We start from the raw sequence: 14,755 nt of genomic DNA, 5'->3' as shown, positions 1-14,755 counted from the left end.
CCGCTCCCCCACCACAAGATGGCGACAGCCCCAAGCAGAGAAAAACCCGACCAGCCACTTGACAACTTCTCTGCCTCGGAGACACAAAGCCAGTGACATCATCTGCGGAGGGACAGAGGGTGTGCGAAGGACAAATGTCTTGAAATGCATTACATCATTCTCCACTAATATGATAATATATCTCAGGCGCTGAGTGCGGTGCCAAGTATAAGAGGGGCCATAATCCATACAACGACCGCTTCAAATGTGAACAAGAGGATAAAATGGAAGTGGTGGAGAAGGAGGAGGAGGAGGGGGGGGTCCACGGCTGGAGTCTGGGGTGCAGCGCTGAAGGTTATTCCAGACATTATTCCACAATGAGAGCGGGAGGAGAGAGGAGACGGTAATCACTATTACACACTAAGTAAAGATGAGGAAGGCAGGCTTTAGTGCTTCCCGTCTGTCTTCTGTCCTTCGTCTGTCCTTTTTTACCTGCCATATCTGTTATTTCTTTCTTGCTTTTTTCTCTCATTTTTCCTGTCATTCACAAGAGAGGTGAGGAGGACTGAGGAGAAGCAATGAGAGGAAGACGGTTGAGAGAAAGGTGGCAGTAAGAGTGACTGGGGAGAAGAAGGTGAAAGAATGAGAGGGGAAAAAATGAGAGGAACAAAAGAAAGGAGAACAGAGAGGAAGATTGGGAGAGGAGGAGAAGGCTGGAGAGGCGAGAGTGGAACTGTCAAGAGCTCCTGAAAAATCTGAACAGAGGAGAGAGGATGACTGGGGAGTAAAAGGGAGAAAGGAAGAGGGAGGAAAAAGTTGCAGTGATGTGAGAGGGACTGACAACGTGAGGTGAGGGAAGAGGAGGGAAATGGTAATAGGAGAGGTGAAAGGAGGACAGGGGGGAGGAGAAGAAGGACTGAAAGAGGATGTGAAGGAAGGATTGGGAGGAGAAGAGGGAGAGAAAAAAGGAGAGCAGCAGAGGGCTGGAGATGTGGGAGGAGGACTGACAACACGAGGTGAGAAGGTGGAAGGGGGAAAGGGGAAACGAGGAGTAAAGAGAGGAGGGGAAGACAAAAAGAGAGGGGAGGTGAAGGAAGGACTGAGGATGTGCAGCTGGTAGAAATGAGTGTAGGAATAAAGGGATGAACGGTGGACTGAAGAGAAGATGTGAGAGAGGAGGACAGACTGGGGACGGAGGACGAAGGAGGAGGAGGAGAAGAAGAAGGAGATAGAGGGGGAGGAGGAGGAAGAGGGGGAGGAGGGAGAGAAAGAGGAGGAGGAGAAGTAGAAGGAGAAGAAGAAGAAAGAGAAGAGCTGACAGGAGAAAAGACGTGATAGCATGAGGGAGGCTTCTGGTGAGGGGAAGAGAAATGAAGAAAGAAAAGGAAAAGGCTAAAGGTGAGAGAAGGTGAACGCGAGGTTAAGGGATGAGAGGAGAGGATGCTATAGAGATGAGAGAAAGTTTGACAGGAGTATTGGAGAGAGGAGAGGAGAGGAGAGGGGAGGAGAGGAGAGGGGGAGGAGAGGAAACATCTTTTGTGGACATTAGGATAACTTTATATGTGAAGAGGAGAGAAAAGAGGACATGGAGAAAGACAGGAGCAAAAAAAGACATCGGGATAAAGATAAAGACATTAGGCGGAAGGGAGGAGAGAAAAGTAGAGGTGGAAAGAGAACAGAGAGGAGGGAGAAGGGGACAGACAAGAAATGAGTTTTTCCAAGAGAGGTGAGACTGAGACTCTGCAGACGTTTGTCTCGGCTCAGCTGTCACACTCAGGTAAGAACACCTCCTGCCTGTGTGCTATACATAGAGACACGCTCACTCGCAACTTTAGACGTGAAGAAGCAGTCATTCGTAGTTTGACCTAAATAAACAGAAGTATGTGTGATCCACAAACTTCTGTCAAAGTAAAAGCGTCGAAACCTGGAGCCTGGCTTACAAGAATACCAAATATGATTGAATAAAATGAACTCACATTGCAAATGAAGGTGAAATAAAGGAGCCTTGGCTGCTGTTCTTATGAAAGCTGTGTCTTGTTTTATTTTCTATAATACTGTGGAAAAATAATTACATACAATTTGAAACCAAAAAAACAAACAAACAAATCAAACAGAGAAACATGAAAATAAAGGAAGATTTTAATAATAATCTTGTATGTTTTGTACAGTTCTTTTCTTGAATAAAAGGGATAAACAAGTATTCAAACCCAACATGAACAGAATACACATGTGACCAATATATAGGGATAAAAATAAAAAGTATGGAGAATATATGCTCATTTGAACACCCACACTGTTCCTCTCTCAACCACATGCACACCTCCACTTGAAACACTTTCAAGTGCAATATGGAATCCTTCTCACCGCACTGATTGCTGTCTTCATATGTTCACGGTACCGAGCCGAACATCAATTAATCCTGTTCACTCGTGCAGCTGTTTCGCAGAGCTGACAGGCTCGGCAGCTGGATGAGGGGCGAGCGGACAAGCTCGGCGCCATCCTCGTGTCCTAAGGCCACGCAATGTCTCCTTCACTCCGTCTTACCAGCTGTCCTGCTTTGTACTAGGGTTTGACTGATTTGGCGACAATATCCTTCAAAATACACTCGTTTTGTTCCAGTTTAATCCAATTTACAGGGTGGAGATGCCTTCAAAGTGTCAGCTTACAACACAATGTAGATCAAATTCTGTGGCTCAGTGAGGCAGTTTAGAGTTACAATCCTTCAGATTTGAGTCCTGGTCTTGTTCAAAATGATGTATTTATAGAGCACCAGTGGGTCTGTCATCCTGGTGATGTTTTCAGTTGCGAGTTATGGACCCCGTCACTTCCTGCAAAAGTTGACAAAAAAGCTGTGGTAACGGTTGCTAGGATCAGTTATCGTTTATGACGCTGAAAAGAGTTATATCTTTAAAAGGTCAGTATGTAATAATTGTTAAGCAAACAGTTGCCATTGAAAACCTATGGTGACACAGATACAATAATATTAGGAAAGTCTAGAAGAGCCGGGTGATTCAATTATTTTACCCCCAATCAAGTTAGTCGGCTTGGTCGGTGGAAGTCTCTAGTGTGCATGATCTACAGACGCCCCAACACGGAGGGTCGCTTCAAAACGCCACTGAGCAGCTTCCATAGGAATACACGGGGCTCCACATTGTGTGGCTGCTGACAGAGGAGTTAACTGACGACAGCAAGACACTCCACCCATAGTGCGGCTGAAAATTGCGATATTATTGTGATCGTGATGTGATATCGTGACAACCGTAGACCCAATTTTGTCTGGCACTTTGACGGAAGTGTGTCTGTGCACCTGCCTCTGGCTTTTCCTCTGAGTAGACACACACATTTTCAGATTATTTGTCTGTAGCTGTGGTCAGGAAGAAGCAGGTGACGATATTACTGGATGATCAATTTGATATTTGCTCAAAATAATCAGTCAAACCCCAGTTTCTTTAGTTCCAGTGGTCCCAACACATTTATAATGGAGTGCTTTATAAGCCTTCCGTACTCTGGCTCTGATTGGCTGGTGCTTGTTTCCTTCACCGGTTGGGTTGTTATGTTTGGTCATGAGGAGTTAGATTTGTAAGAGCTAGAGTAAGAATATCAGAGTAAGTCAATCAGAGGCAGAGCAGGGCAGGTCATGCCTTCACTACCCTGGGAAAAACAAAATATACCGGCTGGCAACACACATGCACACACACACACACACACACACACACACACACACACACATGCATGTTCACGGATGGTTACACACAGTACATGTGCACGTATGGAGACGCAAACAGGTAGAACTCACGCACACACGCTCACATAAACGCAATAAACAAGAATCACTGCTGCATTTGTTTGTCTGCTCAGTTCTTTGTGTGTGTGTGTGTGTATGTTTTTTTTTTTTTTTTTGCACAGTCTTTTGGCACTCACTGAAGACTCCAAAAGGTAAAAACGGACACCGAGCCACTCGAGTCAGTCTTGGTCTGGGGCCGGTGCAGCACAGCACAGCATGGAACAGAGCAGTTAGCTGTGGGTCTGGCCTGGTTCTAGCCTGGGTTGGCCTAGTTCAGACAGAGTTTTGGCTATTTGTGGCCTGGCTGAGCAGTCGTTTTGGCCACTGACACACACAACCCCTCTCTCTTTTTTCAGTGGGTTGATTAATCAGAGCCCCCGTTATCTGATGCATACAAAACAAAGTAAAATACTGTATATTAAAGTTTCAACACACACTTACTGTATAACCATTTCTTCCACTGGTGGTGTAACACCACAAAGTAATACCAAGAAAATAATGTTCAAAATACGGATTTTCATAGAAAGAAAGAAATGCACACTGAGGATGATGTCATGAGCTCATGAAGCTATATACTCTGTAAAAACAGACTCCTGACCCCCCAACAAACACACATCGATGCAAGCTAGATTGCTATACCTACTCCATATGTTATCATCATGAAGAAAGCGATGAGAGAAAGGTTTGCCATGTCGTGATGAGCTTTTTCCTTCATGAAAAGAAAGGTTCAACCTCTACATTTGGAAGCCTTTAGGTGTTTTTTTTGTTGTTTTTTTTAAATATGAAACAGGGGAGAGAGCAGAGAGTAATACGTAGGACCAGTACTTCTGTTGGAAATAAGAAAAAAATGAATAGCTTACTGGAGCCAACACTTCCTTTCTGAACCACCTTTTTGAAGCGAATCTAAACAATTGCTCTGCATTTTTTGGCATTTACATACTTATGTGTCCCGGCTGTCAACAGACTGTAAACAGTCAAGAGGTAACAACAAAGTACCTGGATGACCCGGCTGTGTATTTGTTGGCCTCGGTACCTCCTCCTGTGTCAAATTTACTCATTCTACACAAGGTCATAATGACATTTCAAGTCAGATGCAAAATACTGCGCGGCTACAACTCTGTAAAAAGGTTGTAAAGAGGTAATAGTATGCAGTACCAAGGCTGTGATAACCATATAAATTTAAAAGGGTGCTCCATCTGCCGTTCTTCTGCCCATAACTGCTGAAACGGTTTATATAGTGACCTTGGAGCTACAAGGTTCCATCTGATATTCTAATCAGAAATGGCGTGGCTGTGGGGTCCTTTCTGAAAGTGTTTATTCAAAATAGGGGCAATAAATACAATTTTTACTGCCCCTTAGCACAAAATTACCATAATATACTGTATCTGTGCGGGGTTGATAGGGTGGCTGATAAGTTTAAAGACTCAATGATTACCTCGTCCTGGCTCCACTCCGCAGCCTCGGGTCTTCTGTAAAAGCACCGTCTCACCTGCTGTAATTTTTAACTGCTCAAAAATGTATAGCAAGGCAAGCGAGAAGTGTCTTTGTTGCATAATTTCCAATAAAGCATATGTGCCCACGAGAAAAAGTAAAAATAAAAATGTTGAAGCAATTCCTGCCTGGTTGCCTAAACAACGTCATGTGTTGGTTAACGTCCCTTAAACAAGAAAAACAGAAACAGTTGCATTAGCAACGAAACCTCATAATTCCAAGCTCAGTATACAGTAAAGATTGACGCTGCCGCTGTGGAGTCAACACATGATTGTCACCGTAATAAGGTGAAGTCGTGCGATAGCACAATGAAATCTGCCATCCAGTCTCACTAACAAAGCCCGGAGTGCAAACATGAGCCAACTCGACTGAACGACTGGTGGGAACTTTAATGGCAGACATACCAAATGTTTCTCAGTGATCTCACTTGAGCACGAGTAGCTGCTTTAGACAAGTGTTTTCAGCGCCATGTTCACACTGCGAGCAACATTATGAGTAAGTGGCCGGAGGTCAGATGGTATACATATGAGAAACATCTCGTTTAAGTTGGGAAAAAGTGAACATATTTTGCCCACAGCTCATCAACAGCCAATCAGATGTCTGTGTTCGCTTCCCTAAATATTTTTTTCACATGGGGAGCACTAAATGGAGCGATCAAAAGCTTTTAATTCACTTTTACTGTGAAATAAATGTCTGAACACTGATGCTTGGTCAGTGGTTGCATCCAATGTTGGTAAGTGAGTTGTTGGTGAGTATTTGAAAAAAGTAAGGCTTCCTTTTATTAACTGAGTACATTTCAATATCTGGCAAGAAAAGTATACATCATCTACCCAATCAACAGAATAAAGATTAGCAAAGTACGTTTCTGCAAAACTATAGATTACTTCAGGTTTCTTTTGGTCCAATTTTCAATTTCCTGCTCGTCACAATGCTGGTTAGGTTTGGGCACAAAACCACTTGATCAGGGTCAGGAAAACATCATGGTTTGACTTAAAATACTGGTTTTATAGCCAAATACACTAATGTGTGAATGTATCTGTGGTTTGCAGTAACGTTAACTGCCCACATTTTATCCTGGCGACTGGGCTGATATCATCTGATGGTTTAAACTGCTATAGTTGATGGGGAGAATCAACACTGCGTATCAGAGACTTTCGTAAGCTGATCAAAATGTGAGTTTGTGTTGAGTAAGTAAGCGAAACCACTAAAATGCGAGAAAAACTTGAATGTTTCCACATGGACTCATTAAACATGGGACTTGGACAGTAGCTGCCTCAGTAGAGATTAGGTTAGGGCAGAATTATGAACCTGTGTGGTTAAAGGCCAATCACCTGTACCAAAGCTGACAAGACATAATGGAAAAACCTCAGACGTAAAACACCACCAAATCTGTTGCAGTGAACAAACCAGCATACTTACATATAAATGTACAAAGTACCATATGAGCTAGATAGAACCATCTGTACCTTCAATTTGATATGTTAGACTAGACTTGAACCCTCTCATTGCTCACAGCTTTACACCAAGTTTACAGCTCAAAGGGAGCAGCTGCTTTTTCTGCATCCATCATCATCTTGAATGTCGTCGACATTTGAAAAAGGCAGTCCAGTCAGAAGACTGGAAGTCAAAGAAAGAGTTTCACACCAAACACAAATATCCACCAAACAGATTCCCCCCCTTGCCTTGCTGGATACTTATCATTTTGGATAGAAGCTCTTCAAAATGTTCTAATTTAAGTCTACAACATCCACTTTAAAAACACCATCCGTCGCTTTTTAAAGAAACTCAAAACGTTTCCAATAACGATCACGTTGTCACGTACACATTAAAAAGTGTTTCACCCAAAACGCTGAACCTTTGGTCCACAACTCCTTATAAAAATACTATAAAATGTTTCTGAATGCCATTTTTTTTTCTTCATACATTTCGGTATAAATATGGAAAAAAAAATCTATCCTACTGTGCAAGTGAGAGAAACAAATTTTGACACTTGAGGGTAGGGGAGGTATCTTTTTGTACAAATTGCAGGAATTCATTGAATGAAAAAAAGCGCTCCCGCCACACCTCGTTTCACAAATACTGTATACAGCATTGACCTCGAATGAACGCTGAGTATGGAATTTTATCATGATGATAAAAGATGAGAGATGAGTATATAGAGACGCTTGCTACCACCCATTTCCCTTCCCCTCAGATGTGGCATGTACAAAACCTTTTTTTTTATCCAGAGCAACTCATCGTCCACTCTTTACTAAAGAAGACACACCTTTATAGTCGGTGTGTGTGTTGGCACGTAAGCATTGGCACTCTGGTAACTAACTGTACCACTTCAAGAAGCTCTGTCCCACTTAAATCAAGGTAGATCTTGTAAGCAATGGCCACTGGGCAGGTTTTAATGAGGATAAGGATCAAAAAGTGCCGAATATATTTATAGTCCAAGCTGCCCCATTGCTGCAATACATTGAAACAAACAAGTCTTTAAAGATCTGTATGTGTGTGTATGTGTGTGTGTGTGTTGTTTTTTTTTTGCAATATGTGAGAGTCTGAAGATGTAAAAAGTGTGAATTACAGGGAGGTTTGCTGTAGATCACTGTACTGCATCACACTGTATAGGTTTGTACAAGGAAGTAACTTCAAAATGACCCAAATCTCCATTTGCACTTATTTACAGAGATGGGGTGGGTGGAGAACGTGATGCAGGGAGATGATCCGAGAGCAAGACGATGATTGCAGGAAGAAAAAGCTTCCTCTGCTTCTCCACAAGCTCCTGGCTCTGTTCTTTTTCTTCTTCTTCCTGTCTTCAAAGTGCTCTTCTGGTCTTTTTGTCTCTTTTCTCTTGATTGTGGCTCTCGCTGTTGCTTTTGTTGGAGCGTTAACAGTGCACGCAACAGAGGCTCTGCGCAAATGTGTGTGAATGTGGCTTTTGCATGTGTTGCATGTATTGCTGCTAACTGTCTTAGAATGCGGTGCTGCTAACTACTGTGCGTTGTTGGGGTGATTCTTTTGGTTCAGAAAATGAACCGAATTCCATGCACTGGATGCGATGGAAACGAAAAACGGATCTGTTTATGTATTCTTTTATATTCATGTATGTTTTTTTTGTTTTGTTTTATGTGTAATAAGTACTTCTGTTGCAAAAAGAACGTAACAGAGTGTGTGTCTCTCAAACATGAGTCTGCATCCGCTGTGTGTGTCTTTGGGAATAGTCAGAGGGCGGAGACGAGTACGAGAAGCGAGTGGAGGTTCCGTACTGCCCCAGCCCTGTTTCAGGACTCTGCTGTCCCGGTCCCGGCCCCGGCCCTGGTCCTGGTCCTGGTCCGGTCCCTTGTCCTGTTGGATACATCTCATAGGCTGGCCCTTCCTCTATGGGCGGAGCAAAGCCCATGCGGTAGCTGGCATACTGGGAGGGGTATCCGTAGTTGTCATAAGCCAGCTGGGTTGTGCTGTCCAGCAGGCCGCAGTCTCCGGGGTAATCTCCAGGCGATTGAAGAGCTGGATTGGGAGGTGCTTGCTGACTCTGCGCTGCCCTGGTGAAGGTGTTGAACTGGGCGTAGTTGGAATGGGACATCCTGGAAGGGGGGCGGGGATCGTAGCAGCCTGCCCTTGAGCCTGGCACTGCGCTAGGAGGAACGGCACCGCTGGGGGCAGCTGAGGGTCCGCTGGAAGTGGCACCGGCTGGTCCGCTGTTTGGGTTCGGGGAGCGGAACTCTCCCTGGTAGTGGATGGCACGGGACTGGGGGCGCGCCTCATCGTGGGTGGTGGCTCGGACGTTGTAGTAGCCGTTGGTTGGATCCTGAGATCAGAGGGAGGAATATTAGTCCTTCTATCTCATTATTTAAGCTGTTTATCAGAACAACAACATTGGTGTTTGAGTGGTAAAGACACTTAGGCATCAGGTCTCTGCCTCTGTTAATCACATTGATTAACTTACCGTTAATCATAAACTAAAGACTGTGAGCTCTACTGGAGGAGCATCTGCAACTACGGAATTCTTTTTAAATAAGCAACAAACCATAAAAAAATTATACTTTTTATGTGTTTTCTACAGCAAATCAAAAAAAGGAATAAAACAAAAAATAATTATATAACATATTATAATTAGAAAACAAACATTTTAATCAATTATAAAGCTAAAAGTATCTCAAAAGATATGGACTCAGCCACTTAATTTGATGTAATAAAGTCACTGTCCCATTATACCAAACTAGATATGTACTAGATATTATTTCCACTGTATATCATCAGTAACAGCCAGCTGATATGGTTGGTGATATAGGTCGGCGCAGGTGGTGTCACGCTGTTGATCATGCTAAAAATGTAATGGTGTGTGAGTGATGCAGAGCACAGTAAGTGTATGAACATGAAACATAATGACACTACTCTGTTTGATTATTTCACCAGGACAAACATTGTTTCCGATCAGCCCGTTCCTCACCAGAAAATACGCTGTATAGGTCGTGTCGTGACCCATACTTACCTCCACCAGACAGTTTATGTTTTCACCCATGTTCATTTGTTTGTTTGTTTGTTGGTTCATCTGCAGGATTATACAAAAACAACTGGACGGATTTCCACAAAACTTGGACGGAGATAACTCCTGGTGTGGATCGAGATAAAGGGACGGATCCAGGAAGATTTAGTCACGTCACATTAACATTTTTCTTTCATTTCTCAGGGAATAACTCAAGCGCATTAAGGTGGCTGGTGGGTACGTGCTCTACTGAGTGCCATTGGAATTACATTTATTGCTACGTGGCGACATCTAGCGGCTCTAGTAATTATGACGGGAGCAACGGAAGAAATCAGCTTTTCCCGCTTTACATACAAATTGACTGAAACTACCGTATCTTATATGGAGCTAACATTTCTTCATTTTTGAATGCCTAAATCTAACAACACTGAAAATGCTCCACCAATGTATGCCATTATTTTGTAATTATATGTCATTGTGGGAACAGTCATTTATGTTGTTTTTGGGAGTCATTGGCAGTCAAACTAATTGGCCATTTTTGCATTAGGACGTTGGGAATCTCAGCAGGGCAACAGTTTGTTTCTTCCTTTAGTTTGGCAGGTTTGTTAAAGGACACAAGGTTTAGAGGATAAAATGAGAGTTTAGCTCCACTCCAGCTTCAAGAAAAGGTTAATTGTGCTCTGGCTGAGCAGAATAGAATAGAATAGAATAGAATAGAATTACTTTAATGATCCCAGACTGGGAAATTATTTAATATATATAAGAATCTGTGTTTGTGAACTTCAGTGGCACGGATTATAAAAACTGCATTGTTATGGAAACCAAGCTTTTAACTCTGGTGCAAATACCGCGCCTGAGGAAAAAAGCAGGAGGTGGTAATTGGCACTTAATGATGGATATGACCACAAAGTTCATGACATGTGTTATGTTTGCGCACCATGCAGGATACAATGTTCAAGATGCTGCAGAAATCAAAGTCGAAACGGTGAAACGTCTCATCGCTCTCACCTTGAGCTCGTACTCCTCCCTGGTGTCGCCCTCGCTCCTGATGTCCTGCTTCAGGTCCATGTCGTCTTTGAACGGCTGAGTGGAGGGAGAGAGGGAAACAGAGGGCAGAAACTAAACCATCAAACAACGAAACACACACACGGAAAGAGGGAGGGTGAGAAAGGAAAGGAGAAGAAAGAGAGGGAGGGGAGAGGAAAACAGAGTTTCAGCTTTTTCATCCCAAGAGAGTGAAAGACGAGAAACGATTAGTCGTTTGGAGAAAAGGTTTTGGGACGAGCTTTAAAAGTGTTCCAGTGCCCGCGTCGATTAAACTCTCCGGGACTTCCAGGATGCTTTCTAGAAGGATGGCAAGTGCGTTTGTCTGTGCTTATATCTGTTATTTATGTGTGAGTATGTGTTTTTATTTAAAGCAGCTTGTTTGTTGTTGATTCTGGTGGTCCAGCACCACTGCCTTGTGTCGTAGAGGACTTAATGGCCTAGCGTGTGGATTTGTTTTGAAAGCGAGTAAAAGAAATGGGCAATGTATTTGTTATAACATTTCTTTTAAGACAGTGGGATTTGCGGGATGTACAGCAATAAGGTAATGTATCTACCGCCAGTATGCTTTCAGATCCAACAGATCCACAGAGGACCCCATATCCACTTCCCTCCACTCAGGCTCCACACAGCTGGAGAATAAGAACAGCTGCACCTGGATGCTGTTTGTTGATTTCCTTTCAGCATTCAACACAATCCCAGCTGTGAAGCTGACTGGCAAACTCAACATTCTGCGCTTCAGTATTTAACACTCTGCAACTGGATATTGGACTTTATCTTCCGGCCGGCAGTCACACCTATTCTACGTTAGCGGTCAACACCAGAGCCCAGCATACCAGGGCTGTGTGATCAGCCCAATCCTGTTCACACTGTACATGCATGACTGTGCCCCCATACATCAGGAGAACTCTATAGTGAAGCATGCGGACGACACCTGAACAACGATGAGAGTTCATATCGGGAGGGTGGTGCACAGAGAACAATCAACTGCTCGACATCAGAAAAAACAGCTTTTCCACCTGATTGTTGATTTTAGAAAGGAGGAGGCAAAGACACACACTCCTACATCAGTGGAGCTGAGGTGGAGCAGGCGAACAGTTACACTTCTTTATGTCATTACAATCACTGCAAACCCATCTTGGTCATCACATCGAAAAAAATGTTCAAAAAAGCACAGAAAAGGCTTTACTTCATACGGAAACTTAGGAAGGCTTTATTCCAGGGCAAGATTCTTCAACTTTTACAGAGGAAGCAATAGAAAGCATCCAGATTGGAAACATCAAAAACTGGCACGGTTCATCAGGACCGCTCTACAGCGGGTGATTTAAACTGCCCAGAACATCACTGCTGCCCATCTATTCTCTATGACCTCAGCAAAGTGAGACGTCTGCACGGCGCCAGAGGGATACGAAAGGACGACACTCACTCCAGTCACAGTCTGTTCACCCTGCTTCCACCTGACAAAAGACGCAGAAGTATCCGCTGCCGTACAACCAGATTACACAGCAACTTCACTCCCCAGCCCATGAGACACCTCAGTTCATTTGCGACACTCTCGTAGCATAAAAGGATTCAAACCAAGCTTTGTTTTTGATACTGTAGTGTTGTAAGAAAATGACAAATGTACCTTGCGCCTTGTATTTAAGTGCCTTGTGCCTGTAACTTTTTTGAGTAATGTTAAGTGGGTTGCATGTAAGCTAATAGATTTGGTTGCTCTGTAATACTGATTATGTTGAGCTTATGAAGAAGTTGTTATGCTGCTGGCTGCCGTATCATCAGACTACAGAGCAGCTTCTTTCCCCAGGCTGTGAGACTATTCAATTAATCTACAGCATGCCATCAAAACTATTATTAACTACAATAACTACAAAGAAATAGCTATAGTCTCACTGATGGTCGTGTTTGCTGATGTGGGTCATGTAGTGGCTAAAGGTACCTTGTTATATGTTAACGATTGGAAGTCACTTAATCACTTCAATTTGCATTGTATGTGTTTTTGCATATTTGCAAGGTTATTTTGTATGTCTTGTACTTTACATTGTGTATGTATTTAATATTTCATGTATGCGTTTTCTTTATTCGTGTGTATGTACAGTACAGCAGGCGCTTTTTGATGATTTTCAGATATCTTTGTTGTTAGAATGTACGTGTGTTTTTGCAGGCAGGCCTTGTGGGAATATGCGTGTGTGTGTGTGAGCGCGCGCTCCTCCTGCCATGTTGCCCTTTGTGTCGGTGTATCTGTGCATTCAAGGCCATTGACCCATATGCCTCCTCTCCGCGGCCCCCGGTGACTCAGATGGGTGTCTACTCACGGAGTACATGGCCTTGACCATTCGGTTTGCTGTGGAGACATCGGCCGCCTCCTCCTCCAGGCTGTGGGTCTCTTTGTTGACCGTCTCTACCTTGATGTCTGGTTTACCGAGGGTGACACCCCGTCGACCTGGAAGAAAAGCACAACCTCAGGTCATAATCTGAGTCAACGTCAAGAGAGTTATTGATTTATTTATTTTTTTAAACAAAGTAAAAAAGCAAAACAAAACAACAACATTTTATTCTGATTTATTCTGTGTTTGTCTGACTTGTCTGGTCCACTCTCTGCCTTGTTTATTTTCTCTCCGTTGATATTGGTGCATTAAGCAATTTGGCAGGCTGGCAGCTTCAAGAGGCAGAAAAAGATAATGATTTGAGTTTTGAAGACTTCAGTATTCATCATGAGCAAATGAAAACTGCACATTCATTCAGCATAAATATCTTTTTTTAGAGGTTGCATCGGTTGAAAATGAAGATTTACATTTTGCGGTAGTTATTTCCATCAGAGGGTGTTATGATTGTAAATCTTTGTATAAATCCACACACTTAACTTGAGCTGAATGTCAATATTCTTTTTTAATTAAATTTTACATAGTTTAAAGTGAAAATCGAAAGCTCTCCTAGTGTTTCCAAGTGGTATTATTGTTTTTTAACACTGTCGCAAAGGCAACTGGATGGATTTGTGTTTTCCTCAGAGTAGCAACAATCAAGAACACAGGACAAAAACGGTTTATAAGTTACATTACATTCAGTTTGTAATGGAGAAATAAAAGAAGAAAGAGATGATGGCAAGCGAGAAGCCTAAGTGACCAGTCAGCCTTCATTTTATCTGGAGATTTTGAAACGTGATGGGGTCATTATTCTGTAGCCATTACATTGTGCAATCTACATTTACCACATAATTTTATGTTTAAGAAAATCTTGTCTACTTCCAGTTTTACTTGGACTGACTGAAAGTCAATATTTTAATTTTGTGTGGTTTAAACTAGGATTTCTAAATTTGGTGACCCCTCGAGGCGATTTCAAAGACATTGTGGTGTTATCTACAAACCGAAACTTTTGCAACTGGAAAAATGGAATGGACAGGTATTGAGAGCCAGCAGCTTCATTTCAAAGCTCTCCAGAAAACTCTCATCAATCTCAAAATAAAACTACATTAATGGTCTTCTCACGATAAAAAATGGGCTGTATATATATATATCACTGTCATCGCAAAATCTACACAGTCTGGACTGAATATCAAAAGAGTCACTGAATGCTGTAGCCTACCTGGCCATCTGGCTTGATGGCCAATATATTTAAATGCCACATCAGCAATTTATGTGAGAGAAAGTATTTTTTTGTAGAAATTAATAATGTAATTGGACTGTAGGCTCCTCAACACCTCAATACTTTTAAGTTTTTTGGGGGGAGCAGAGGGCGCTAATAAAGGTTTCTCTCTACCTCTATTTTTTTTTGTTTTGGTCCCGACAGACAACAACACAATTTCACAATATCCAATAAAGGAAACAATATTCTGAGCTAAAAGGTGAATCTTCATGGTTTTAAGCCCCTTTCAGACGCGTGGCTTGTCACTGTAAATGACATTCAGCACATATTTACAAGTTTGTCACATATATGATTAAGCATTTTACAGAAAAGTCAGAGTGGCAATGTTATTAGGTCAGACTTTTCCA

General features: G+C 42.5%; 1 protein-coding gene across 2 annotated transcripts in view; it reads right to left on the bottom strand.

Annotated features, from left to right (window-relative positions):
* Positions 1–1,994: 1,994 nt before the first annotated feature.
* The window catches only part of kirrel1b (kirre like nephrin family adhesion molecule 1b), an 88,864-nt gene continuing 76,103 nt past the window's right edge, over positions 1,995–14,755 (bottom strand). Inside the window, exons 13-15 of one of the 2 annotated variants that reach the window (XM_030402944.1) lie at positions 13,082–13,209; positions 10,734–10,844; positions 1,995–9,047 (exon numbers count right to left, since the gene is read on the bottom strand). In XM_030402944.1, the coding sequence (XP_030258804.1) occupies positions 8,418–9,047; positions 10,734–10,844; positions 13,082–13,209 (869 nt within the window). In that variant the 3' untranslated portion in view covers positions 1,995–8,417. The remainder of the gene's footprint in view (positions 9,048–10,733; positions 10,845–13,081; positions 13,210–14,755) is intronic. The other variant, XM_030402945.1, reaches the window with a different exon arrangement.

The sequence above is a fragment of the Sparus aurata genome, chromosome 21, assembly GCF_900880675.1.
Source record: "Sparus aurata chromosome 21, fSpaAur1.1, whole genome shotgun sequence".
NCBI lineage: Eukaryota > Metazoa > Chordata > Actinopteri > Spariformes > Sparidae > Sparus > Sparus aurata.
The sequence above is the reverse complement of the archived record's forward strand: the minus strand, read 5'-3'. Positions and strand labels throughout refer to the sequence as shown.